This window comes from Trichoderma gamsii (assembly GCF_001481775.2).
Source record: "Trichoderma gamsii strain T6085 chromosome Unknown Scaffold_20.2, whole genome shotgun sequence".
Taxonomy (NCBI): domain Eukaryota; kingdom Fungi; phylum Ascomycota; class Sordariomycetes; order Hypocreales; family Hypocreaceae; genus Trichoderma; species Trichoderma gamsii.
Genome location: NW_020171357.1, coordinates 189,195 through 214,310, shown reverse-complemented (window position 1 = coordinate 214,310; position 25,116 = coordinate 189,195). Strand labels below are relative to the sequence as shown.

The 25,116-nt window shown below is 45.7% G+C and overlaps 9 protein-coding genes across 9 annotated transcripts; 3 read left to right on the top strand and 6 right to left on the bottom strand.

Annotated features, from left to right (window-relative positions):
• Positions 1-87: 87 nt before the first annotated feature.
• Positions 88-3,500, bottom strand: TGAM01_v206067 (ankyrin repeat protein; the record flags this gene model as incomplete). Its single annotated transcript, XM_024549787.1, has 6 exons — positions 88-181; positions 235-587; positions 642-1,123; positions 1,178-1,947; positions 2,019-3,024; positions 3,077-3,500. 6 exons carry the CDS (start codon positions 3,498-3,500, stop codon positions 88-90), a joined length of 3,129 nt encoding a protein of 1,042 aa, XP_024405449.1.
• Positions 3,501-5,723: 2,223 nt separating this feature from the next.
• On the top strand, positions 5,724-6,479 carry TGAM01_v206066 (hypothetical protein; the record flags this gene model as incomplete). Its single annotated transcript, XM_018802684.1, has 1 exon — positions 5,724-6,479. The coding sequence occupies one exon, from the start codon at positions 5,724-5,726 to the stop codon at positions 6,477-6,479; it is 756 nt and encodes a 251-aa protein (XP_018664191.1).
• Positions 6,480-7,204: 725 nt separating this feature from the next.
• On the bottom strand, positions 7,205-8,575 carry TGAM01_v206065 (hypothetical protein; the record flags this gene model as incomplete). Its single annotated transcript, XM_024549786.1, has 7 exons — positions 7,205-7,220; positions 7,274-7,476; positions 7,527-7,765; positions 7,822-7,888; positions 7,940-8,150; positions 8,204-8,369; positions 8,425-8,575. The coding sequence occupies 7 exons, from the start codon at positions 8,573-8,575 to the stop codon at positions 7,205-7,207; spliced, it is 1,053 nt and encodes a 350-aa protein (XP_024405448.1).
• A 1,314-nt stretch (positions 8,576-9,889) lies between these two features.
• On the top strand, positions 9,890-11,665 carry TGAM01_v206064 (hypothetical protein; the record flags this gene model as incomplete). Its single annotated transcript, XM_018802686.2, has 7 exons — positions 9,890-10,123; positions 10,190-10,281; positions 10,347-10,596; positions 10,652-10,780; positions 10,831-10,867; positions 10,926-11,044; positions 11,096-11,665. 7 exons carry the CDS (start codon positions 9,890-9,892, stop codon positions 11,663-11,665), a joined length of 1,431 nt encoding a protein of 476 aa, XP_018664193.2.
• Positions 11,666-14,579: 2,914 nt separating this feature from the next.
• TGAM01_v206063 (hypothetical protein) lies at positions 14,580-16,593 on the top strand (the record flags this gene model as incomplete). The annotated part of the gene is made up of 7 exons (XM_024549785.1): positions 14,580-14,859; positions 14,923-14,976; positions 15,043-15,205; positions 15,280-15,406; positions 15,454-16,265; positions 16,328-16,437; positions 16,583-16,593. The coding sequence occupies 7 exons, from the start codon at positions 14,580-14,582 to the stop codon at positions 16,591-16,593; spliced, it is 1,557 nt and encodes a 518-aa protein (XP_024405447.1).
• A 473-nt stretch (positions 16,594-17,066) lies between these two features.
• On the bottom strand, positions 17,067-17,411 carry TGAM01_v206062 (hypothetical protein; the record flags this gene model as incomplete). Its single annotated transcript, XM_024549784.1, has 3 exons — positions 17,067-17,191; positions 17,243-17,268; positions 17,326-17,411. 3 exons carry the CDS (start codon positions 17,409-17,411, stop codon positions 17,067-17,069), a joined length of 237 nt encoding a protein of 78 aa, XP_024405446.1.
• A 941-nt stretch (positions 17,412-18,352) lies between these two features.
• Positions 18,353-19,426, bottom strand: TGAM01_v206061 (hypothetical protein; the record flags this gene model as incomplete). The annotated part of the gene is made up of 1 exon (XM_018802688.1): positions 18,353-19,426. The coding sequence occupies one exon, from the start codon at positions 19,424-19,426 to the stop codon at positions 18,353-18,355; it is 1,074 nt and encodes a 357-aa protein (XP_018664195.1).
• A 411-nt stretch (positions 19,427-19,837) lies between these two features.
• Positions 19,838-21,025, bottom strand: TGAM01_v206060 (hypothetical protein; the record flags this gene model as incomplete). The annotated part of the gene is made up of 4 exons (XM_024549783.1): positions 19,838-20,506; positions 20,569-20,726; positions 20,775-20,862; positions 20,927-21,025. The coding sequence occupies 4 exons, from the start codon at positions 21,023-21,025 to the stop codon at positions 19,838-19,840; spliced, it is 1,014 nt and encodes a 337-aa protein (XP_024405445.1).
• An 846-nt stretch (positions 21,026-21,871) lies between these two features.
• On the bottom strand, positions 21,872-23,942 carry TGAM01_v206059 (phosphate transporter; the record flags this gene model as incomplete). The annotated part of the gene is made up of 3 exons (XM_018802689.2): positions 21,872-22,164; positions 22,224-23,657; positions 23,744-23,942. 3 exons carry the CDS (start codon positions 23,940-23,942, stop codon positions 21,872-21,874), a joined length of 1,926 nt encoding a protein of 641 aa, XP_018664196.2.
• Positions 23,943-25,116: the final 1,174 nt, after the last annotated feature.

Here is a 25,116-nt window from a genome sequence, read left to right as displayed (position 1 = left end):
CTCAACCAAGACGCGAGATGTTAAAGCTGAACACTAGATGAACAGCTACCAGGCATGTAAGCAGCTTATTCTTTAAGCAGCGTTCTTCTACCAGCACAAGTATCCAGGCTTGAATACAGCCAGAGATATCACATCGCGCTGACCCGCTTTCGGCTTCTTCGGTATTTTCTTGTCTTTGGATCTATATTGACGTTAGCAATGTCACCCAGAGAAATGTGTCGCAGCTATACATACAGCTGCGAGATTTCGGCTCGCTCAGCATCAGTGAGCAGTTTCCTGTGATGTAACCCAGGCTTCATCGATTTAACAACATCCTGGCAAATTTCCCATACTTTATATGGTTGTTTCTCCTGTAAAGGGCCCTTGTAATCCGTACCAAAGGCAAATAAAGGCCAGTGAAGCAGATTATTCGATGGATAGCGTCTCGTTTGCGTATAGCTTGGCATGAGATATTCCAGATATCCATGTAGCTGTCTTTCGATGATGATATCGTAAGGGGTTTTCCCGTCTATATCCTCATAGAACAGAACATGAGGTGCTTTCTCGATAAATTGGCGAGTGTAATAGTCCAGCGATGTAATTGCCACCTGGATGCATTGCGATTAGCTAGCGGGACAAACTTGGTAGAAGGAGAAGCGTACAGTGTGAAGGGGTGTAAAGCCTCTGCCGTCGTACATCTCCATTGCCTTAATAGTAGAAGCCTCTAACAGAGCAATGGATACTGCGAATGGCGCCCACTTGACACCGGAAGATACCCAACGTGCAAGAGGTGTCAGTCCACCGGGACTATCAGCACAGCGCCCCTCTAGAAGCTTGTCAAGTACTGGCTTTTCCACCACACGGAGGAAAGTAGAGAACTTTTCAGGTTCATGAACGTGACTCTCGGTAGGAGAAACGAGAAAAAGGTGAAGCATGTTACGCCCAAATGTATCCGTGACGAAAGGGTCAGCCCTTGCTTCAAGAAGAACGCGTATACTCTCGACCTGATGGCACAATGCCGCTGTTAGCAAGGGCGTCCACCCGTCGATGGATCTAACTTCTAAAAGGTCTGGACGAGCTGCTAGCACAAGTTTGACCAGCTCTGTTTTCCCAGACAAGATAGCACAGTGCAAGACAAGATTTTCTGACAGAGAATGGTTATTAGTGGTTGCGACATGATAAACCATCAGAGACTTACCTTCTTTGTCAAACCATTCCTTGACGGCGTTCATGAAGTCTGCTCGAGCTTGTTCAGAGGCGATTTTGTTGGTTGAAAAGTCGTTGCGTGCAGCAAAGTGCTTGTATGCGGCCATTATTTTGGATTTATCAAGGAAAAACCGCACCATGTTTACGTTGCCAGACCAGGCAGCTCGAAGAAGAGGAGACAATTGGCGAATCTTGTCGAGCTGCTTTCTTCCTTTCAATTTCCCTTGAACCATGGCATGCTGAAACGGTGCACCGGTTGCTTTAACTCGCTCCACGACACTCTCAGGCCAATCTCCCCATTCCATCAAAGAATAGACTTGGCCGGGACTTTGTTTGACATCGTTTTCGTCAAGCCCAAACGAATAATGCATTTCAACCGTAAACTGGATCATTTCATCGTCTTTTTGCTTTTCTGCAATAGAGATCGCTCCACTGTCTCGGACAATATCTCTTGCTGATTTCGTTGACTTGACTTGAGCTGAAACTCCCTTGATATTTTCGACGGAGTGCTGATCGTCGGCTAAAACGCTAGACAGATCGTTTGCTTCATTATCTGTGAAATCAGCATGCTGAGCTGTCGCAATTTGAACAATAGTGCGAGCAAGATCATAATTTCGCGACTTCACAGCGGTGTAGTAAGGGCCTTTCGAGGAGCCAGATACCTCCGATATCGAAATAGGGGAGAATTGTAAGTCTAGACCCCATTTGCCCAATGTAAGTGCTTTTACCAGCGCAACATCATTGCTTCTGCAAGCTGCCAGTCTAGTTTAGAAAAGAAAACGTGAATCAGCAATCACACAATATCAAATTCCTGGGCAAGTTCGGAGACTTACAGTGCTCTCTGGCCGTCTTCCGCCGTTTCCAGCTTCTGGAGGTCGACGTCTTTGGTAGATGTATGTGAAGGCAGTGCGACTTCCGCCTGTGTTTCTGGATTAGGAGCAAACAGTTGGACTCTTTTATGGGGTCGAGGCGAATCATCGCCTTGAAGGTTCAGCCCGTCAGTTATCTTGGCTCCCGAAGAGACTAATCTAGCCTCTGCTTCTTCATATAGCTTGATCATCTGGGTGACTGCATTTTTCTTTCCATCCCGTTGAATGGTCCCCTCTGGCGTCCCCACGAGCTCTTGAGGGAGACGCTCATCTTCCATATGCCAGCCACGCAGCTCTACGAGTTTGGCACTCACTAGATCCAAAACACTGCGGCATTCCCTTGGCGAAATCAGGCTGCGAGCCTGGTGATCAGTGAAACGAGACTTGGCATCTACTCCGCGATTCAACAATTCCAGCACCAGCCGTGGCATTTCAAAATGAGCGGCACACAGGATTGGCTGCCAGAAATCCTCTTCGGCGGCTTCCAAAGCGGTCTTTCCATAATGAAAAAATGGCTCCTGTTTGTGAGCATCCACAGAAGAAGAATTGAGTTCTAATTTTGCAGGTGCCCCATATGCGAGAAGCTTGAATGCCGTATCCTCAAGGCCAAGCTCGATTGCACTAGTCAGGGCGTTTTTGTATCTCATCGACTCTCCCCATACAAATTTCTTGATCGCATGGTCGAAGCCTTCTGAGTCGAGCTCCGCAAAGATATCGAGTACATCCTCGCCTCTCTGCAAGACTAGAAGAAGCAACTCTTTTGATACGACACCGGTTGATGGGTTAAGCAAGCTGGCACCATGCTGAAGTAGAATTCTTAAAAGGGAACGGCAGGTGTCGCGAGGATGCTGAAGAGTTGCTTCAAGAACATCGCCAGTTCGGGTTCCTTTGAAGTCGTCTCGTTTGCCGACAGTGATGTTGATGTCAGCATGGTAGACATCAAGCAGGGCTTCCACAGCTTCTATATGTGCTAGTTCACATGTAAGCGCCTATTGGACAATATGGATCAATCTGTCACATACCGAGAGCAACAGCAATATAAAGCGGTGACATTGGGTGTTTCTGCGTGAGGCAATCCACATGTACGGTGCGATCTTGCGTTTTATCCTCAGCGGTGACATCGCCCTCAGCAACTGGTTTCTTTGCCCCAAGAGATTTCATGACGGCGTGTAAAACATCCACTTCGCCTCTCTTAGCAGCGAGATGCACCACCGCTTCACCCTGTTTAGTCCATGCATCCAGACGCGCGCCATTGTCGATTAAACACTGGCAAATCTCTACCGACGCTGTAGTAACTGCCAGATGCAATGCAGTCCGGCCAACAGCATCTCGAGTTTCAAGGTCTACTTCTTTCGTTGCCAGACTTTGTTTGAGACCGGAGATATCCCCCGAGACAATCGCCTCAAAGATGCTGGCTTGAGCCATGCTTGAGCCATCCTCTGCCATTGTGATATCACTGCTTCAAAGTAATGTTTTGTAGAACGAGAAAGAGAGTTTGTGTGTTCTGATCACGATTTACGAGGACGAAAGCTGGGAGAAAGTGAACGCGACTTTATAGATAGTGACTTAGTGTAAGTCAGCACTCACTAGCGCATGGCTGCCTAACAAAAGGTCCAATGACTAAGCTGAAGAAAATGCTTCAATTCCTCGTTTTATTATTATAGCTATCCTGTCCAACAGGCGAAAGGCCCTGAGTTCTTCTCAAATGGCTTGCTGCCTGCTGGGTATTTTGACATAGAGCCAAGACTTAACACCTTACATATGCAGCTACACCAATATACATGTAGATCAGCCCAGTGGCGCTCTCTTGGCATTCGCTAGCTCGCTGATCTCGCTCATCCGATAGAGGTGTGTCTCCGTACGAGCAAGACTTTATTTGGGTCAGGCATACCCCAAAGATGCATGCTTGAACAATTACCTTGCGTGTGGTATTATCTGACAGCTTGATACTTTTCAAAATTTCGAGCGCTTAGAAGTTTATAAGACTTGTAGGATCTTCCTATGTATGTGGATATATACAGGTACTTCCAGTCTATAGACAAATGTCGAGCTATGACCATATCTGCAGCTTTGCAGTCTAAAAGCTTAATGATCCTACGTTAGCCACAGCGACAGGGCCCCAGATGAGGATTGCGAATAGTCTTCCACTGAGAGCGCCACTGAACAAACCAGCTTGGCGCATGAGGACTGCAGCTCGTTATTCCCTTGATGCAGAATCTCCTGCATAAGTTTCTAAAAAATTTGTAGGCAGCAGCACGAAAATGGATACAATTACCTATCGAGGTCCGCTTCTTTGTGTGTTATTGGCATAATGGGTCGCGGAATTACATTCTATAGCCCGTAGCGCAGGCAACTTACGAATTGAGTCTGCCGTTGACGAATTGTCATCTCTTTAAAAGCTCCTGCTCTACCTAAAGATGCCAATCTCAATGAGTTTTGGCGAAATAAGCATTTCTCTTTGCTATTCCAGCCGGGTCTTGAATGAAGCTATTGGCTTTCGAATAAATGGTGAAGTGATAATTGGCTGCCTATTTGACTAGCAGGAGAAAAGCATAATGATATGCGATACGTGTAAATGCTGGTGGAGATGGAGCTGAAAAAGGAGTTGATGTGAATATATTCAGATGAAATCGTTGAAATTAAAAAGTATGAATTGCGATGTTGAGCACACAAGAAGTTACTAAATAACCATGAACATTGTAAAGAATGGTAGAAGGATTGAAAGGAAATTTGTAGCATTAATGCGCCATTACAACGGATATGGATAAATGGGGGCGCCAGGCACTACCGAGTCGCTATTATTGAGAACAAGCATCAAGTAACGACGCACTCAAATATATATGTAAAACAATATACTTTGTGGCATTATAAACATAAATATCCCACCAATGAGAGATATGGAATTGCCAAATAAAAGGGGAAGATTAGTATTTATCCCTCAATGTGCATTTCAAGATGCGATGAATGGCTACCGACTTGCATGACTCAGTAGTCAGCAACGCTACGGGCCACGAAAGATGTCCGAAGTGCGACCTGGAAAATCTCAAACTGCGACGACCTATTCACTAAAAATGGCTAAAATGCAATCGCTGTCGGAATTGCTCGGACTGCGACTGTCTAGACAACAAAGATGTTTAATTTTAGAAATGCTTACGAGGTATTCCCGAGTAACTACCTAACAAGTTGGTTACTGAAAGTTGTATTGGCGGGCAGTTTATTCGGCCTCTTATGTAGAGAGAATCATGACGCTTAAGATTGTGACAGCTAGCTGCATTGGCATGTCAATATAAAACTTTCATTCCAAATGTTGACTTGTAAAGTATTATTTGTCTTAACAGGCTATTTCTGGAAGCAGAGAAGTTAAACTATAATACAAGAGCTTATTCCAACCCCAATCGGACTCTATGTAAATTATGGATCAGCAGAAGTACTCTCCTTGTCTCAAGATGGACCCAGTTTAGGAGTCAGTTCAAAATGACAAAAAATACGAAAAAGACTCGGATGCTAAGATTATATGAGCACTATCCGGCACTGAGTTAAGTTTCTATAAAAACTGGACATGCTGCCCTCAACCATAATTTGAATAGCATTCAATTCATCTCAATATATATATTCATCTCTGCCTTCGCTTGAGCCAAAACTTCTTTAGTTTCTATTTCCAACCCAATTATGTCTTCGAAGCCTACTCTTGTTTTCGTGCCTGGCGCATGGCACAGTCCTGATACGTGGGGTAAAGTTACTGCCGAATTGGAACCTCAAGGCTACAAGACAATTTGTATCACTCTTCCTACCACTCTTTCCGACCCAAGCAAGGGCATAGCCGATGACATTGACGAAGCAAGAAAGGCTATTTTAGCTGAAACGACGCAAGGTCGAGATGTTGTCGTTGTGGTTCACTCGTACGGCGGAATGGTGGGCCCAAGTGCTGTCAAAGGCTTGACCGAAGCTACAAGTGAACGACCTGGACGTGTTATTGGCATTGCAATGATGGCGACTGGCTACTGTATGACAGGCATTGGCTTTCTTGAAGGGATCGGAGGAAACCCACCGCCATTTTGGAAAGCAGATACAGAGAAAGGATACGCCACGCTTATTGTTGACACAAGAGAATTGTTCTATCACGATCTCCCGGAAGAAGAGGGCAACTACTGGGTCGGCCGACTTTTAAACCACTCATTGAAGTCTCTCACAGACAGTGGAGAGCGCGTCTACTCAGGTTGGAAGGATGTTCCAACTCGATACTTGATTACGACAGATGATCGGACTTTCCCTACCGAAGTTCAATTGGGTATTGCTCAAGGCGCCAAAGATCAAGGAGGAGAAGTTGTTGTTGAGAAAATCCATACCAGCCACTCACCAATGCTCAGCAAACCAAAAGAAACAGCTGAATTTATTGTGAGAGCAGTGGAGACCTTTACAAAATGAGCGAGTATACGTTCATAGAGATGCATACTACCAACAGCAGTGGCTGGGAATAACTTATATACGGACAATCTCTTCTCTGTTTGGCTTTTGGTCACTGCGCATTTAAACATACATGTACATATTTCTCTTCTGACATGGCACCGACTCAGATAACCACATTAAAATGCATTAACCCATGTCTATTAATTACTAGCCTTAGAAGATGCCCCAGTACGAGCATCCTATCATATAGACCAAGTTCAAGTGCGACCAATGTCATGTTTACTCGCCAATTATAGCACTAACCAATCCTAGATATGAAATGGAACATAAATCACCTAATCAATCATGTGGGGATCAAAGTTGTGTGGTTTGTCTTATTTCATGATCCTCTTACTAACTGTACCTTGTGAAGTAACCATGTATCATCGCGGCTGCTCATGGATGCCTATCTTCATCTATTCGGATAGGCAGCGGATAGCATTGTTTGTTTGTTTGTTTTATTATTAACGTCCACTAAGTAAGCTAGTTACATAAATCCCTTCTGGGCAATAGGACGGTAGGAGCCGCAGGTTCAGAGTCCGCGTTCGCTACGTGTCGCAGCGGATAGCATACAACAGAGACAAGGGATCAAAGTGTCAGGAAATGACAGGTTATCATTAGGAGTGCAAGAAGCGTGTATAGTATAGAACAATTAAAGTCTAATAAATGAGGTGTATTGGGTCTCAATTCGGACTTGGGCATATTTAAAGGACGTATCGACTGTATATCGTTAACATTAATGTATGACTTCCTGATATCGCAATTTGACTTACAATTTGAGATTTTCTCTGTCCGTCAAATCTAGCTGATTAGTATCCACTTCATGGACAACTTTAATTCCGTCGGTAGTCGTGGTTTCTACAAATCCGTTGCTGGCAACATCATTTTCCGCTTCGAGCTTGTCACGGCGTTTATTCTCGCGTGATAGATATACTCGAAGGACGCCAATGACGATGGAGGGAAGAATCGCGGAGAACTGGTAATCATCAGCTGATATGAAGTCGATGTGGACGTGGTTCTACTTACGACCAACAAAATGATCCACGTCGGTTTGTATCGAGGTTTCCATCGAGGCTCGAACAGCTGAGGCGAAATGATATTTCCCAATCCGTACCCGACATGATAGAGAGCAATGACTGTCGTCTTCTTTGTATGGCCAGCGGAAGCATTGGCGGCCCAGATCATGACAACGGCATACGGTACGCCAGTTGTGTACCGCAACCAAACGCCCACTATGAGACCCCAGCGATTGGACCACGGTAGAGCTTTGCATTAAGATGGTAAGAGTCAACTCGAAAGACTTTGAAGGTAAAAGACTCACCCAAAAGAAGAATACTGGATACTACGGCGGGTATATATGCAACAAGTGAAATCCAAGCTCGGGCGTTCTAAGTAGCTGGTTAGAATGAAACGCCAAAAAGTAATTATCAGCAACCTACCCGAGTTTTGTATAATGTGATTGCAGCTGCCGAGAGCGTGAAAAAGGCTATGACGCCAGATACAGTGCTGAGTAGCGTTGTTTGGAAAACAGTAAACCCAAAAGAGCTGATAATCAACGAGGTCTGGTTGTTAATTCCGTTGCCCATCTCTTGAGAAAGTGCGTGCAAGGCAAACAGCCATGTCTTGGGATCCTTGACTGCCTCGATGAATCTATAATAAAAAGGTCAATAACGAAAAAAATTGAAGCAAAACGAATTTCTCACTGATGCTTTTTGAAATGCTTATTCTCAATGCCAGAATTATTTTCCTTTATCCGCAAAACTGCTTGAGCCCGTTCTTCGTATGTGAGGAATGTCGCATGTAGTGGGCTATCAGGGAAGAGCAGATACACAAAAACGCCGAAAATGATGGTCAATACACCAGTAATCACTATCAAAGTCAGTTTAGCAGCTTGGTTTCAATATGTTAAGTGGAGTATACATACCCATAAGCCATTTCCAGGGATGAAATGACCCAGTCTTGATCCATAAGACGCCATATGAGAGAAAGCCAGAAGTGATTGGACTAGAATTGCCAATGGACCACATGACTGACATCATGATGGCTTGTTCCTGATATGTGAAGAACATGGACATGGAGAGTAAAAACGCAGGCACTATACAGGCTTCGCTCAATCCCAAGAGGAAGCGGACGACGAAGAGAGATGCAAAATTATTGCAAGGAATATGGAGTAATGTTATACCACCCCTATCAAACAAAGTCAGTACCACGGCTCAGTTATGAGCTCTCGACGAAGAATACTTTGCTCTACATACCATACTATAAGATTCCCAGCTAACCATTTTCCAACAGGAAAACGTTGAAGAGCCCAGTTCTGTGGCCATTCAGCTACCATGTAGCCGAAATAGAATATTGAAGAGAGCCAATTATATTGATTTGCGTTCAAATGTGCATCTTCAAGGATACCTAATATAGCTGAGCTTCCTAGCTATACGCCAATCATCATCCTGTATGTTAGCGGTCTCTCAGCGAAAACTTAGATATTACTAACATACTGTTTGCTTATCAACATACATCAGATGATATCCGATGCAAAGAAATGGAAGTATTCTCCATAGGCATTTATTACGAATTTTCCGGGCTTCTTCTGGCGTTGGATCGGATACATGCACCTTGGAAAAGAGCTTGTAGCTCTCATCAGCTAAGCGGTCGGATAATTTCAGCCTAGGTCCGGCAGAACTACTCTCATCCTGGGAGTCAGGCTGGGAGTGTGTTGTTTCCTCATATGCAGCTTTTGTCGACATAGTTTCTGCGAATGTTTAATCAAGTGACGATATCCAGCATATGAACCGAATATTCTATATTATATCCAACTTGAAGATGTTCTTCATGTGACTATTAACTGATTACCCCGTATCCCAAGACATGGCGCCATCGTAACGGTGTTGATCGTCATCGCTAAAGATCGATGTCTACCCTTTCCCAAAGAGGACCAGGACCGTAAGCAAAAACGCGCCTACAATCAGCTTGGTATGGAGTTCACTTACACTGCCGAACCGCAGAGACTTACCCACTGAATGATTTCGACATCAAAACCGGAGAGAGGGCGCAAGATGTCTTTCGCTGACCGAAATCGCAAACCTCGTACCAATGCCCGCTGCCATGTTATCTAATCTAGTGGCGTGGCGTCATGGTCGTGTTGTTGACGTGCTTGTGCTAGGCCTATCATACCTCTCAATATCAACGTATCAGCCCACTTCCGGTTAAACTCTTACATATCTTTCTACCTTTGCGTGCATAGTTTGTCCCGAAAATTAATCTATCTCAACATTTCTCGATCGCAGATTAGAAATTCGCAAGATGTAGTGGGATCATAAGCTTAATCAGGCTAACTCTCTGCCGGATATAAAATAGTGCGTTAGGTTTGCGCGTGGCTGACTAGGTATTTCATGAGATGCCAATCTTCACTGCCCTTTCAAGAAAGAAACAAAACAGCAGAGGCTGCAAAAATGGCAAATACTGAGAAGCGACTCCGCATTCTGATTGCAGGCGCAGGTATTGCGGGGCTGGCAACCGCTATCTCACTTACGCGCATATCTGAGATCGCAAATCTAGATATCCAGCTGTATGAGCAAGCCGCAGAGCTGCGGGAAATTGGAGCCAGCATTGCTCTCAGTCCTAATGTAAGCTTATGGGGCCTGTAAACCGTGTTTATCTATGTTTGTGTTTTGCTGATTCATGGGATGTAGGGCTTGCGGACGCTGGAGAAGCTTGGCATTGACGAGGCTTTGGGCGATGAGCTTGGATTCAGAGGACCAAGTGGAATACCTCAAATATATAGGTGCAGTATCTCTTCATATGACGCTGCAAGTTGTGAAACTCGCTAATAGATTGACAACGAAAAAGGCATTGGAAGACAAACCAGGTAGTATCAGTAGATACTTTTGGCAATGTTCCTGATCGTCGACACCAGACGGCGAGGTTTCACAGGGGACACATCCACGCAGCCTTGGCGAAACATGTTCCCAAAGAATGGATTCACCTCAATAAGAAGATTTCTCGTGCCGAAAGTAATGATGATGGTGTGGCGCTCCATTTCGAGGATGGTTCCAGTGCCTACGGGGACATTTTGATAGGGGCAGATGGAATTCGATCTGTGAGTTACTATCTTCAATCTATATTCAGCTGTGAGATATTAATATCAGTTCCAGCAAGTCAGAGCATCTTTCTATCCCGACTATAAGCTGAGGTTCAGTGGAAAAGTGTTTATGAGATCTACATTTGATGCATCCCTAGTAGAGGGCAAAATTCCCGATTTGCCAGCTGACGCCGCTCATTGGGTTAGCTGATCTATTTCATTTTGATGTTGCATCTGCTAACATACCATTAGTGGGGGACGAATGACTCATTTTTCTCTTCTAGACTTGGTATGTTCATGTCCAACTCTCCTAGATAAGGCATGCGAAGTATGCTGACCGAAGAAAGGCAAGGGACAATACACCGTTGTTGGTGCATACGACGACGGGCGCAGTGCTGAAGAGTTGGAAAGGTCTGTGACGTGGGACCAGGTTGGCAATGTTCAATTCTTAAGAGAAAAATACAAGGTACGAATTTCTTCTTCATTCTGGTAGTTTCCTCAGCCAACATTTCAAAAGGACTGGCATCCTGTTATTAAAGCTCTAACAGAGCTGACGCCCCACGCTCGCCTCTACCCCAATTATGCGGGAGAATCCCTCCAGACGTGGGTGCCAGCTTCACGAGTTACTCTGGTGGGCGATGCGGCGCACACCCATGGAGGCGCGTTTGCTGCGGGTGGTTCGCTGGCTCTCGACGACTCTCGTGCTCTTGGGCTGGCCTTTAAGCATGTTTTTGCTGCCGGTGGCTCTTCATTTTCTCCGGAAAATATCCAACAAGCATTGAAGCTCTATGACCAAACGCGAAGACCGCACACGGCACGCTTATTGAGCATTGTTCACGGCTTGATGAATCGTAAAGCCCCGACTTTTGCGACGCCGGAAGAGGAAGATGAAGCTCTCAGAAGTAGAATGAGGAGCAGACCTGATCTTTTGTGGCTATCCGAACATGATGTTGAGAAAGCATTCCAGCAAGTGGTTGCAGAGAGCGAACAGCGTAATTTAGATACTCAGGGCACGACAAGGGCCACGCAACCGTACCAGAAGGCAGAAAGTGTTGTGGCATCATCAGCTTTGGGAAGCAAGTTATAGCTAACGATGCGCTGAAGAGGATAAACTGGTGGGATAAATGCTGAATATTTATATAGACAGGGTTTGGGAGAATTCGACTTGGTGCGAGACATTATTCTTTGGCGCTGAAATACTACGCATGGGTATTGATTGCCTAGTAATTGACCTGTGTGTACGATGCACCCAACATAGCCACTTGCATTGGGCTGACTTGTAATATCCCTGTTTCGTGTACACCTCTTTTACTAATTTCTCTTCTATCTAATGTTGAAACTAGAATCTGAGAGCAATTGCCTCATAAACAAACATCTTCATGATTGACAGTACGTAGCCACCAAGAGCACAGAGCTGACTGGGGAATCCATGTGGCGGAGAAGTTGCGGGGGAAGCGCTACGGCAATCCATCGCGGCAATATTAATTGGCACTAAAAAAGTACTACATGGAGCTAGCGTTTAGGTGGTGAATGAGGAAGCATTTAGTAAACATAGTTGACAGGTAGACCTAGCAAGAGACCCCTGTTAGCAAGGCCTGGATGATTGTTTACCAGGTCAGTTCTTACTTGTGGTCAGTAATATGCTATATACTGCGGCAACAGTTGATAGGAGCTCTGCAAGGGGACGATAAGTGCTGCGATCGCAAGATCTTGACTATATGAGTCTCTAAAGCATATGATAAGACATTCTCCAAAGGCTACAAAGTAGAATTGCTCGCTCAAGCATGCTGAGCTGTTTCAATCTGGGAACTGTTGAGCTCCAGAACATAAAATGTAGCTAAACCACAACCACATTACTGTTGTTGATGGCTTGAGTCATGCGTCAATCAGTAGAACTTCCAGACTTTACTCAGCGTGCCTGTGTTATTACCAAGCTCCACTAGTGAGCCATAATACCTGCTAAAAAGTTGGCAGCAGCTGTACCTTCTTAGTGCCGTATTAACTTGGCCAGCAATGGACGCCGTCCAAGAAGTGCCAAAGATCAAGCATGTGTCATCTAACCCATGAAATGATATACAGCATCAAATGCAGTATCCGCAATCAATGCTACAAACCTTCGGAAATTTCAGGAAAGTTTGAAACTGCGAGGTTCGTTTTTCAAGGCGGTGCCAATAAGAAAGATTCCAAAGTTACCCATATATCGGGCTTCTGGGTCGGAATTAATACATATATGATCGAGAAGAGCAGTAGAATATGTAAAGGAGTACTATGAGCCAATCACAGTTTGCCGGCGCCCATTCCTCAAGGCATTTCTTAAAGGTACCGTCGCCATACATCAGGTTAGCTATGAGCTTTAAAGCTTGAGATTACATACCCACTTCAATGTTGTTTTGTACGGACTCATTATATAGAATATGCCAGTTGATACCTGTGATAGATGTATATGACAGACTATCTTGCTCTACTTTACTGGTCTCCCTTGCAACAGTTCTTCTTTATAATTGCATATAAAGGACATGAAAGTTAAATTATGAGTAACATGTGAAAGCAAAATTATCTTTCAAATGCTTTCGAGATAATAACGCCAATGAAATTTACATATTGTTCATTACGGGATATAGATGACTGACTGCCTATGAAAGATATAGGAAAACGTAAAGAGTTCTTGCGTAGTGCAGCATCTTTCTGATTTGAAACCTTCTCATTACTGAGCTTTAGGCTTAGCAGCGTCGGCAGTATGCCATGCGGAATTGAAAGCTACTGTAAGAGGAGTTAATGTCTGCGTCTTGAGATATCGTGTTTACTTTTCTCTCATACTTATTTGCATGTGAATCTCCGATACTAGTATATACCGATCCGCATAACCGGTCTTGGCTCTGCTTTGGGGGTACAGTAACTGGTCTTCTAGCTTATCAATCTCGTTGTCAGCGTTGTATCAACTCTACGATGCCAACGTGGGATTAGATTGCTTTTGGCCTCTGTCGGTGTACAACATTGCCTGCCAAGAGGGTCCAAAGAGATTGATTACACGGTACCCCCGTTTCGATTACGCGGCACCACCAGGCATTGTGCAAGTCTAGAACGCCACATCATCACTCCCTAAACATATATGACTGAAAATCTATGTTGTACGATAGACTAAATCGGGATGCGATCCCTAGATGTGTAGTCCAGTCGACAAGCATCTTATTGACGCTGTTTCAGTCGGAGCCCGGTCAACTTTTTATGGCTATCAAGTAAAGTGCGTGAAATGTACCAGGAATGCCGACTAAAAATAGCTGTAAGCCAATATCTCTAAGCTCCTCTTTACACCATTTGCCCAAAACGGAGCACAATTCGATGTATCATTTTTCATCGGCAATTCTGCTGATTACCTAGTGTATGTGTCTCTTAATAATCCCATGTAAAGCATCAGCCTCAAGCCTTCAAACCGGCTTCAAATTATGGACCGCCTCGTGCCCACATTCACCAGCAACAGAGTTGCTCGGCAGTTGGCTATCACATTATGCGGGGATATCTAGCATCAAAAGGAATATTTCGGCTCGCTAGTAACGGAGTAGGCAGGAAACAATTTGCGCTAGCGATTGGTAAATCTGGGGGCGGATCAGCGCAAAGCTTGCGTAACCAATGATGCAGGGACTATTTGTGGTATAGGCCCGGGTGATGGAGCACAGATACGGTGCCTTATTGCCGATTGACGAACTAATGATGGATGGCTTACTTGAATGTTGTAAATACCCATGTCGATGGCCACATTGATGCCCGGCTAAACAGCTAGAGCATGTACATCGCTGGCTCAATTTGCGGCCTTGGGGACTTGTCCATTGTTTTAATCTCAAAGTACGATTGGTGGACTAGGTGCATTACTCGCAGTCAAGATGTACCCCATCCACCTTTTACATAAAGAGTGTCCCTCGCTTTAAAGCCATCCATTTCATGTATTCCTCTGGCTTTAGTTCTATGCATAACTAGGCTTGATCGTCGCCTTCAAGCTCTCTATCATGAGCCAAATATTAGGAGACCGCACTTTGCAGGACATCGAGAATGAGCTCGACATTTCGATATATCCCGGCACCGAGGTGATGGCGGATGTTGGATCCCACCATTTCATCAAATCCAGCCATAATAAAGAAGCGGGGCGCGTACTCGTTCCCCAGCCTTCCGATGACCCCCTCGATCCTCTAAACTGGTCTTTGCTATGGAAATGGACGACTTTGCTTTGCGTGAGCTTCGTCTCCATCAGTCAAAATCTTGGTCCTCTTGCAAATGCACCTCTATTCGGTCAGTACCCCGAGATGATAATGCCTATGGCTTTCTCACACCTAACATTTTTGCTCTGAATAGGACTGTATATGGAAGAGTGGAACATTGATTTGGCTGATGCTGTTCAGACCACCGGTGAGATTCCGCTGGCCATAGGAACTTGTCATCCAGTCTGGAGTTACTACTAATTACAGATTTTAGCTGTGGCAATCTTGGTTCTCGGTTTTAGTAATTTGGTGTGGATTCCGATTTCGACATGCTTTGGCAGAAGGCCAGCCCTGATTTTCAGCACCCTAGTGTGTACCGTCTCTTCAATTTGGAGAGTGCGGGCGACCAGTTACAAGTCGTTTCTTGGAGCATCTGCGTAAGATTCGCCCCTAGTACACATGGGTATGCGCTACTGTGATGCGGACCATTAGAAGTGTTAACATTTGTTAGTCTCAACGGCTTTGGCGCTGGTCCTTGCGAAAGCATGATGCCGCAAATAATTGCCGACGTTATCTTTCTTCACGACCGCGGCAAATACCAGACACTATACTTTACGATCTACTTTGGGTCTCTTGCTGTTCGTGCTCGGACTCTTTGAACATGACACGTGCTGACATCCGATAGATTGGTCCCATTATAGCTGGCAGTATGGCTGAACGGTTTGGGTGGAGGAGCTTCTGGTGGTTCAACACGGGCCTTCTCATCTTCACTCTGTTTCTTAACATCGGACTCCTTCCGGAAACGCGGTTTCCTCGAAAATCACACGCTAAAACGATTTCTGAACCTGCTGAGCCTGTTGACCTACCGGAGATGAAGGGCAGTTCAGTTATAGACCACTCAGAGAACGCTTCCAATGGGCAACCTCAGGATCATTGGCTATCGCGAGGGCATCCATCTCTAAAACAATTCAGCCCTTGGGGCTCGTACCAGGGAAACATCTTTCAAGAGTTATGGCTCCCGTGGTACCTGCTTGCCTTTCCCATCGTCGAATTTGCTGCATTTATTGTTTCATTTTCAGCATCTGGCTTCCTACTGGCCAACTTGACGCAACAGCAATTTTTTGGAGCGCCACCTTACAACTTTTCGATTGAACAGGTCGGATTTACCAACTTTGCGATTTTTGTAGGCCAAATGATTGGCTTATTCACATCTGGTCCACTGTCAGACTGGGTTGCAAGTTATTTTACCAAGCGCAACCGAGGTATTAGAGAGCCCGAAATGAGATTAATCACCATGGTCCCTTACACCTTGATCATGATCATTGGCCTAGTTGTGGTTGGGGTAGGTTACAGTCGTTTATGGTCATGGCAGGTCATTGTCATCGTCGGGTACACCTGTCTCGGAATGCAGGTAACGAGTTTGCCGAGCATAGCATCAACCTATGCCGTTGACAGCTACAAACCAGCTACAGGTGCTATTTTTGTCGCAATTACTATGTAAGTCACATTTTTCACCTTTCAGTTTTTTTTGCTTTTCAGTCAGTTAATGAGGATAATAGCAATAAGAATGTGTGGGGCTATGGGTTTGGCAAGTTTATCACACCCTGGACGCTCGAGATTGGTTATCTCACGCCTATCATGACACTCATGACCTTGATTACATTCTTCTGTAGCTTCGGCATATTATTTTGGTTCTGGGGAAAGTCTCTTCGAGGTAAAACGAAGGAATCTTTTCTGCATCAACTAGACAGCTAGAGTCTGAGTATATGACATATCAAGCTGATGAGCTTTGCAACTTAAAATATACTGCGCAGTTCTCGACTAAGCTTCATCGACTACAATGTCAGAAATGGATTTTCGCTTTCATTGCAGAACTTTTTCAGGCCCTCATTCCTAGAGTGCATGAAGTCCCAAAGCATCGTATTCTCAACACTGCCCTAGTAAAATACTCTTATCTCGAAGTTGGTTGTTGTCCTTGCGTATATGGCTTCTGGGAATAGCTTAGCATGAGATCGGGGTACTGGTCGAAACAATAGTGTTTATATCCAGTGAATTTGCCGATCTTGGAAAACGTCTGTCTTTGTCGGAGTTATCTCATCAAACAGAGAGGCTTTCACAAAGTATTTTCCCGCTAGACTTTCCGCCTGGCTGTAAAGAGGGCTGTGAGATTAACCTTGAAGTCAGCACTGCTTTCCGTATACTTTTATTACAAGGATTGTCGGACCTTCCACAGTTTTGGCAAAATGTCCTCTAATCGAAGAGCAAGGCTTAGTAAATACTCAATAGATTTAAATAAAACTACAAAACACGCACCTTTACTGTGGCTTTGGATATCGTATTGGTATCAATGTACTGCTTTCTTGAATTCTTGGAATCATGAACAGTCACTTCGTCTTCACCGAGGATATAATTCATGGAGAAGGCTGTTTCATTGTCAGTCGAGTAAGAAACAGTTCAGACGAAGTTACGCGTACGTCCGCCTGCACGGCGACAGTTCAAGCTGGCAGATTCATCAGTATACAGCTCCGTAATACTATAGCAATCATAGAGGTCTTACCAGTGGCAAGCATAAGTCATAGAAGGGGCTGTAGCGAGTGTGACAGTGACAGAGCCACAATTACAACTGCCAGTATAAGAAGCCATATTCTCAGCTGCGAATCTATGATATTTGACTGATTAGCAGGCCTACCGAGCAATTCGCGTTTCGCCGTGCACTGATAGCCACTTATCAAAGATATTTATACTTTGACTCAGGATATTGGCACCCCACATTACCGACGACACCGATTCCGCCCAGAAAGCCACCTTGCCGAGGAAGCTTGATTTTACCACGGCAAACATTTTCTTACTGTACCGTCCGTAGTGGAATCAAGATTGCAAACCATACTAGGGACAACGCCTCTTTTCAACATCCAATAATGCATCAATAATCCAAATACCATAAGAAGAAACCCATACGCTTTGATACTGACTTTCATTTCTTCATTATGTATTGTATTGTTTGTCATGATCCACATCATGACATTCCGATTTTAGGTTTAAGAAAGACCTGGAATGTCTTTTTTTCCCCCTTCATGTGGCATACGTTGTCTCACCGTCTTATCGCACTGGACCACCCTATATCTATGTCGTGTAGCAATGAATGCTACTTCGTATACAACTAATTTTTAGTATATAGCTCCATGACCGGGTTTCACACTTTGGAAACCACGCAATGTAGGCCCAATACCTACCTATTCAGGAAAATCCGTGTCGCCTCCATCCTACTTCACGCGGTCCAGTCGCCAACATCGGTAGGTGCCTGTTTGCGAAAACTGAATTCGCCACATGGTGCACAGGACTGTGATGACACGGGCTTTCGCTTTATCAGGATCGATGATGTAAGACCTACAGCTATTGGTGGTGTAAGATACACATACAGGAGCTTGTGATGGTAACTAGCAGGGGCTCATATTCTATTAACTTTTTTTTATACGTGACTACAGAAGTATAGGACGTTTAGAATGCAGCAGGAAACAGATTAGAGATACGGAATCCCACGTTGCCCTCTCAATACTTGCTTTAACCATTCAAGCTAGCACCGCCTAGCCGGTCGACCGAAAGCTAAAGTGAAACTTCGTAGTACCTGTGACAATGCCTTTTGTGTTTTTAATTTCAGGATGGTGATATGCATATAGACTTTCTTTGCTTGCTTGATTGCAAATCTTCAGCCGCTCCAGAATTTCAGCAACTGCGGCATAAAGAATGTCCAAATTGCCGTCTTCAATCTTTACCGCGATGCCCACAGCACCAACAGCTCCCAGGTTGCGCGATATCTCAGATTCGCGCATTCCCACGCCGTAACAGCCGTCTGCGCCAACTTTGCCAATCAGCGATCCATGAAAAGCTTCCATGAGAAGAGTACAAAATCGACCTTCGCCGCCAACCATTTCGGGCATCTGGGACATTGCGTTAAATATTCGCCCCATGCGCTGCGTTCTAGGAGCGATGCTATCGCCGCTTGCCAACAGGTCAGAGGCCTGGGCGAATGAAGCATACAGCTTTGCAAGGTGAGAGAGAGGAAGCGCCGGTGCTGGCATGTTGCATCCGTCAACCCCCCAGCTGACTTCTTCTTCGCTTAAGCCGCACAATTCCTCTACAATTCTCCTGACTCTTGCTTGTATTGGATGCGTCAAAAGGTGGTAGTCATCTGATGAGGCGCCCAGAGCTCTAGCTCCCGCCAGCATGCCTGCGTGTTTGCCAGAGCAGTTGTTGTAGACGCCTGTGGGCCCGAAATCACGCTTTATCCATGCGCGGTTTACAGCCGGGTTGAGAGCGGGATGGCCACCGCACTGCAGTTGGTCTTCTGTGTGCTGCGATTTCACCAGCATTCCCTGAGCCCGCGAAATATGACGATCCTCGCTGCTATGTGAGGCGCACATCAGGGCTAGATCAGCGTCATCAAAACCAAACTTCTCAAGCGCACCAGTTTCTGTGACAGCCAACGCTTGAGCAGGCTTCGCGGCTGAACGCAGCAAAGTAAAACGTGATGGATCCCCTAGGCTAAAGAGAAGCTGTCCCGTAGAGTCCACGACGGCAGCGTGGACAAAGTGCCTGTTCTCAACAATGCCATTTCTGTCGATACTGACATGGCTGTCATTGTAAGGGGGTATCGTCATGTTGAAAGAGTGGCTTTACGTCTTGGAAAAACGGTATAGGAATTTGAGAATTGGCTATGCATATATCGCCGCTGGTACTTGGAAGGGCGCGCAGATACGACCGCGACCCACATGTTTAGAGGGCGCTTTCGCTTTTCAGTTCTGGTTGCTGCTGTACGTAATAGTGGGTGATGCAGCATTCTGATTGATTGCCAGTTGCCCATTGCCTCGAGATTACGCGTATATAATTCACTTTGTTTGCCTCAGTGAATGTTTCACTGGCTACAAGTTTTGAAGTCTATTGCTTTCTTCTCTGATACTAATTCGTAAATAGCGCTTTCCTTGCGTCTGTAATGATCTACCTACCCATCAATGAAAAGCTACATAATACCTAGCATATGGCTCTCTAGTTTCCAGAAATCGGGCATTTGCTCATTGTGGCACGATAATCAACCTAGTGCCGTGATTTTCACCATGCTTCAACATTCTCCAGGCCTCTCCAGTTTTATCTAAGCCCCCAACAACTGTAAGAGGAATAGACTTGAGCTGTTTCTGTTCCAAGGCAGCTTCTAGCCAGTTCCACCAAAACCACTCCGTGAACTCACGATTATTTTCGTCCAAGTAGTCATCAAGATATTGCCTAAAAAACCCAGTGACACCTTTGGGTAATTGTACTCCAGCCCGGACTCCCATTGTGGTCAAAAAAGAGCCTCCTCCCAAAGCGGCTAAAATTGCACCGATTTTAACTTGGTCTTCGGCGGAATCGGCCGCTGCGAAAACAGCCTTGAACGGACCCAATGAAGAGGCTACAGTGACAACGTCTGCTGCTGTACGGTCCACGAAATGAGCGATTCCATATTGCGCTGCTAGCTCTTGATGGCGTCCAGATGCAACGCCTACAACTTCGTAGCCAGCGTGTTTTGCCAGCTGTGCAGCAAACATTCCCATTGACGAAGATACTCCCCAAATAAGAATCTTTTCGCCGGTCGAAATAGCACTTGGTATTTGCGGCTTGTTTAACCCGAGATGAAGGACCAGAGCACTCATTGCTGCATAAGACGTCGCAAGGCTCGCAGCTTCATCATATGGCACATTGCCGATCTGGGTATTATAGCGATTAGTATTTATATCAATCTTTTTTCCCTTGTTCACAACCAACGTACCTTTGAAACCAAGTTTTCTGGGGCAAGACAGTACTTCTGATAGGCCCCAAAGCGACTATCATTTCGCAGGACGCCCGTAGTATTTGTCAAGATGCGATCACCTGGCTGGAATCGAGTCACTCCTGGACCCGTCTTTTTGACGATACCAGAGGCAGAAACTTTTAATTGTTAGAAATGAAGCCGAACACAAGAATACAGACACTAACGGCCAATAATGGTGGGATATTGGAGTTTGATTGGAATGAGGCCCTCTTGCATTTTCCATTCTCCAGGTTGAGCTGCTACGGCTTTAACCTTGGTTCCCGAGTGAATATAATTCCATGAATCCAGGAGCTCAACTATCAGAGTATAAACACACCTGTATCAATATTTCACCCTTTCCGGGCTCATATATGTCTCCAGGACCAAGCTTTGGTGTCTCTCCAACTCCAACAAGCCAGTAACCCTCATTAGCCATTTTGTTTTGGTGTATGCGACTGCGTTTTTGACTCAACCCGTGAAATCTGTGAAGGCCAGTTGAATTCTTCTAGTGATATGAAGCAATCCCATTGTTTTATCATGATATTTGTATGCCGCATCTCACAACGAGTGCAGCCAAAACAATTGGAATACTCATAAGTTTAAATGCATTCTTTGTCATTCATTATTCAATCTTGCTAATCGCAGGACCCTTTGCCCAACTTTCCAATAAAGCCTCTATATTTGGTTGCTTTTCTCAATCGTGTAATTCCGACTCTAACGCCATTTTCGGATTTGTAATCGACGCTGGTAGTTGGACAACCGCACACATCGATCTGCCCCTTGAGTTTAAATAATGTGATTTTGATTGGAGCAAAAAACGCATGTATCTCCACAAAGGTCTATGGAATCAATCTGGTAGCTTGCATTGCTAATGATGAGAAAGCAATTTATCTGGCGCTGTGCACAGGTAAAGGCGTTTCTGTGGAATATTGGTATTTATCTATGCGAATTGGTGATATTAGCTTGTAGAAAATCGCGGGGAAGCTGATTACGAAGAGCCGGCTAGTTCGCTTAGAACAACAAATAAATACTCTACCAAGGAGCCTTTGGCATCGATTAATAAGATTCCGCGTTACGCCAGATTAGAGCGTTTTCTTTTGGCAAAGAAAACCTAAGGGAAAACATTTTATCTACATGGCGGGGCTATATGAGCTGAGCACAGTTCAGCAAGTAGAATGCCTTTAATAATGTATTACTTTTATTTGACTCCAAAATATCTCGAAAAAATTCTATTTAAAAAAAAAACTGTCAAATACTCTCCGCAGACCGTTTCCAGGCTCACCTACGAAGGTGCAAAGTGCGGCGCATTAAGGAAGAGGCCCATAAGGACACCGCCAAGAGTACCTGCGACGGGAATAGTCATGATCCAAGAAAACAGCAGGAGCCCAACTCGCTGGAAGTTGACAGCTTTGAAAGTACCGTTGCAGAGACCAACACCGACTGTTGCGCCGGTGATACACATAGACGTAGAGACAGGCAGAGAGTACTGAGAAAAGACGAGAACAGTGATCGCAGCACCCATTTCCATGGAAGCGCCTCTGGAAGGAGAGTGATAGGTGATTTTGTTGCCCATGACTATTTTACACGATTAGTAGCTAATACTAAACAAAAATGGAAGCTTAGGTGATTTTTACCTTTCATAATGTTGTACCCGTAGGTGATGAGACCAATCGATATCATCGCAGCCAACACGGCTAATTGCCAAACGGGAACAGGCGCTTTTGCCGCAGCAGCGTTGCCAGTCTTCCAAGCAGAGTAGATGACGGCCCAAGGCCCGACAGAGTTGCCAATATCGTTGGCACCATGGGCAAAAGAAGCAGTGCATGCTGTCAAAACCTGGACAAAAGAGTATGTGTGTTCAACTTCGTTGGGGTATTTCTCGGCATTGGCGTAGACACGTTTCATGCGATCACCATCGGGTGTTCCCTCGGTACCAGTCTGGGCAGCATGGATGTCGTAGTAGAAACCATAGAGAAGGCCGGAAACGATCATGGCCGGGATGCGTTTGGCCAAGATTCTAACGTTGTGCCACTCGTATATCTGGCCTGGGCCCATGGGATTGTCGCGAAGTGTGCGCATAGCCCAGCCAATTGGTCCTCGGCTTTGGTAGAGGCGGGATTTGAGTTTGGCATCACTTGCCTGTGCAAGCTCTTCATAGCTGGGTTTGTTAGCCTCAACAACCGAAAGATTCTTTTCTCCCGGGACAGCGTCAGTCTTCTTCGGCGACTCGCTATCGAGCGACTCGGTCTGCAACGAGCGGCTGGACTCATGAACGTGCTCTTCTCCTTGAATAACGGCGTAGTCGGGGACAGCGGCCAACTCAGCATCGGCGGGGGCTGGGCGGTTCCAAAGGAGAGGGCCGAGGATGAACATCCACCACTTGACAGTGTAGTCCTTCTTCAGAATCTTGGCGCGCGCGAAAGGGACAAAGAACAGGACAGACAGAAGGCAAACTCCTCCACCAGTGCCCATAGTGACGGCTGCAATGTACCATGCTGGCTTCTTGCCCAGGCCCAGGTTGGGGGATCCTTTGTAGACAATGGACAGAGTGCAGATTGTGCCGGCAATGAGGAAAAAGAAGGGAGAGGTGTATACAGCCCACTTGGCAGGACTCTTCCTGACGTGGACAACAAACTTGATCAGAAGGAAAATAGAAGCACCGAAGCCTCCAGCAATGGCGGGAGCCATTCCCAGCCCAGCAAAGATGGCACCAAGACCTTTGCCGTCGTTCCATCCCCATTGGACTTTGCTTGCGCCTACTGTTGCGACACCGACACCAGCAACAGCAGAGATGAGCGAATAGGTAGAGGAAACGTGGGCAGAGTGGCGAGTACACCACATCACCCAAGAGGATGCAGCGGCAAGGGCACATGTGAATGCAAGCATCTGGACACCGGCGTTGCCCTGGAAAGCGGCGACTGGAATAATGCCGTTCTTTATAGTATCCGCAGTTCGGGCACCCACAGTGATGGCGCCGAGCATCTCGAAGACGGTCCCGAGAACCATGGCTTGTCGGTAAGAGATTGATCTTGAAGAGACACTGGTAGCCCAGGAGTTGGCCACATCATCTAGAGGAGATATAATATGAGTATCATGATATTTCGTACGTTCATTTGTTAGGAGGATGAACTAGCTGTATGCTCGGGACACGCACTTGCACCGTTGTTATAGGCATCTAGCATGGCAAACAAAGTGCCAATGGCAAAGATGTAGTCATATTGATGGAGCACCATGTTGACTGATGAGTGTCCGGGCAGCTCAAAGAGGTAACCAGACAGATCTTCAAAGGTTTGATGGTGATTGAGAAGGAACTGAGATAAAAGCTCAGTACAGTCACACAGGGCGAGCCTCATATATTATACCAGTCCTACGTATGCAAGTCTTGTTTGCACGTGTGCATCCATTAGCCGAAAGACGGCCACAGCGCCGGGTACCTGAAGTGTTCAGTTTCGGTCCAACTTCAAGGCCCTTCGCATGCTTCATTCACGCCGTTAGATTGTAGGCATACGAGAAGAGAATGAGAAGAAAGTGGAGTGTCATATTGTGGACTTTGCCGCTTCAGGCACCGAAGTCACAAAAGAACCACGAATATTGTAGAGAAAAGTCAAGGCGAGCTGGCCTATCGCAATAAGTTTCTCTTGGACTCGAGCCGATAGCTGCTTGGCAAATGCACTGGTGGGACTTTGGATCGCTCAAACGGACGACGCCACTGAATGAGGCCACCTTCAGCGTAGATATTAAGCATGGTGTTTCTTCCTATCAGATTATCAAGAAAACACACGTGGGCTTGAGCAAGTCACCGTAACGGTAGATCGGGGTGGCCCCCGGACCCACTGCCTAGGTCTACTACTTCAGCCAAGGGATCCAGAAGCAGCCCCATTGCCTGCCGTATCTCGAAGTTGGAGGGGGTGTCGCGTGAAATATTCAGAGAGGCAAGTAATACGGACGGACTAGAAGTAGCTGAAGAAGACAAGAAGGTGCAGAGGCAATCTATTGATACAGCAGCACCTTTGGTCTTAACTTCGTGCGTACATGGGAAAATATTATCAAGAAAGGCTGAAAGAGCACTAACATGAAAGGTTCAATCGCGAAAGAGCACGTGCTTGAACAAAACTTCGAGTGTTGGCTTTGCCAAGCTTGGCAAGTTGCTGGACTTAACCCCAGTAAGGTTGACTACTGAGGAACCGCTGCATAAACTTAATAATTAAGCTTGGCGGAAATCTAGCGCTAGCTACTTCCAGATCTCTTACCGTGAGCAGTTTCTCGTCGCTACGCTGGTTTACGGCTAGGTTTGTGTGTCAATGGCGACTTCCAAGAGCTAGCAGCGTGGAACGATTCAGGGTCTTTGACACATGCTGTGAATTAGTGTAAAGACAATGCTATTCTCATACCGTCAGCTACCTATGGGCATCTGCCAAGATCTTTTTTCTTGCCACGCCGTAGCACGTGCCCCGGCTCGGTCCCCAGAACGTGAGGAATGGCGGCCGCCCAGAATTCTCTACCTCAGCTAGTGCTGTAGCCAAGAAG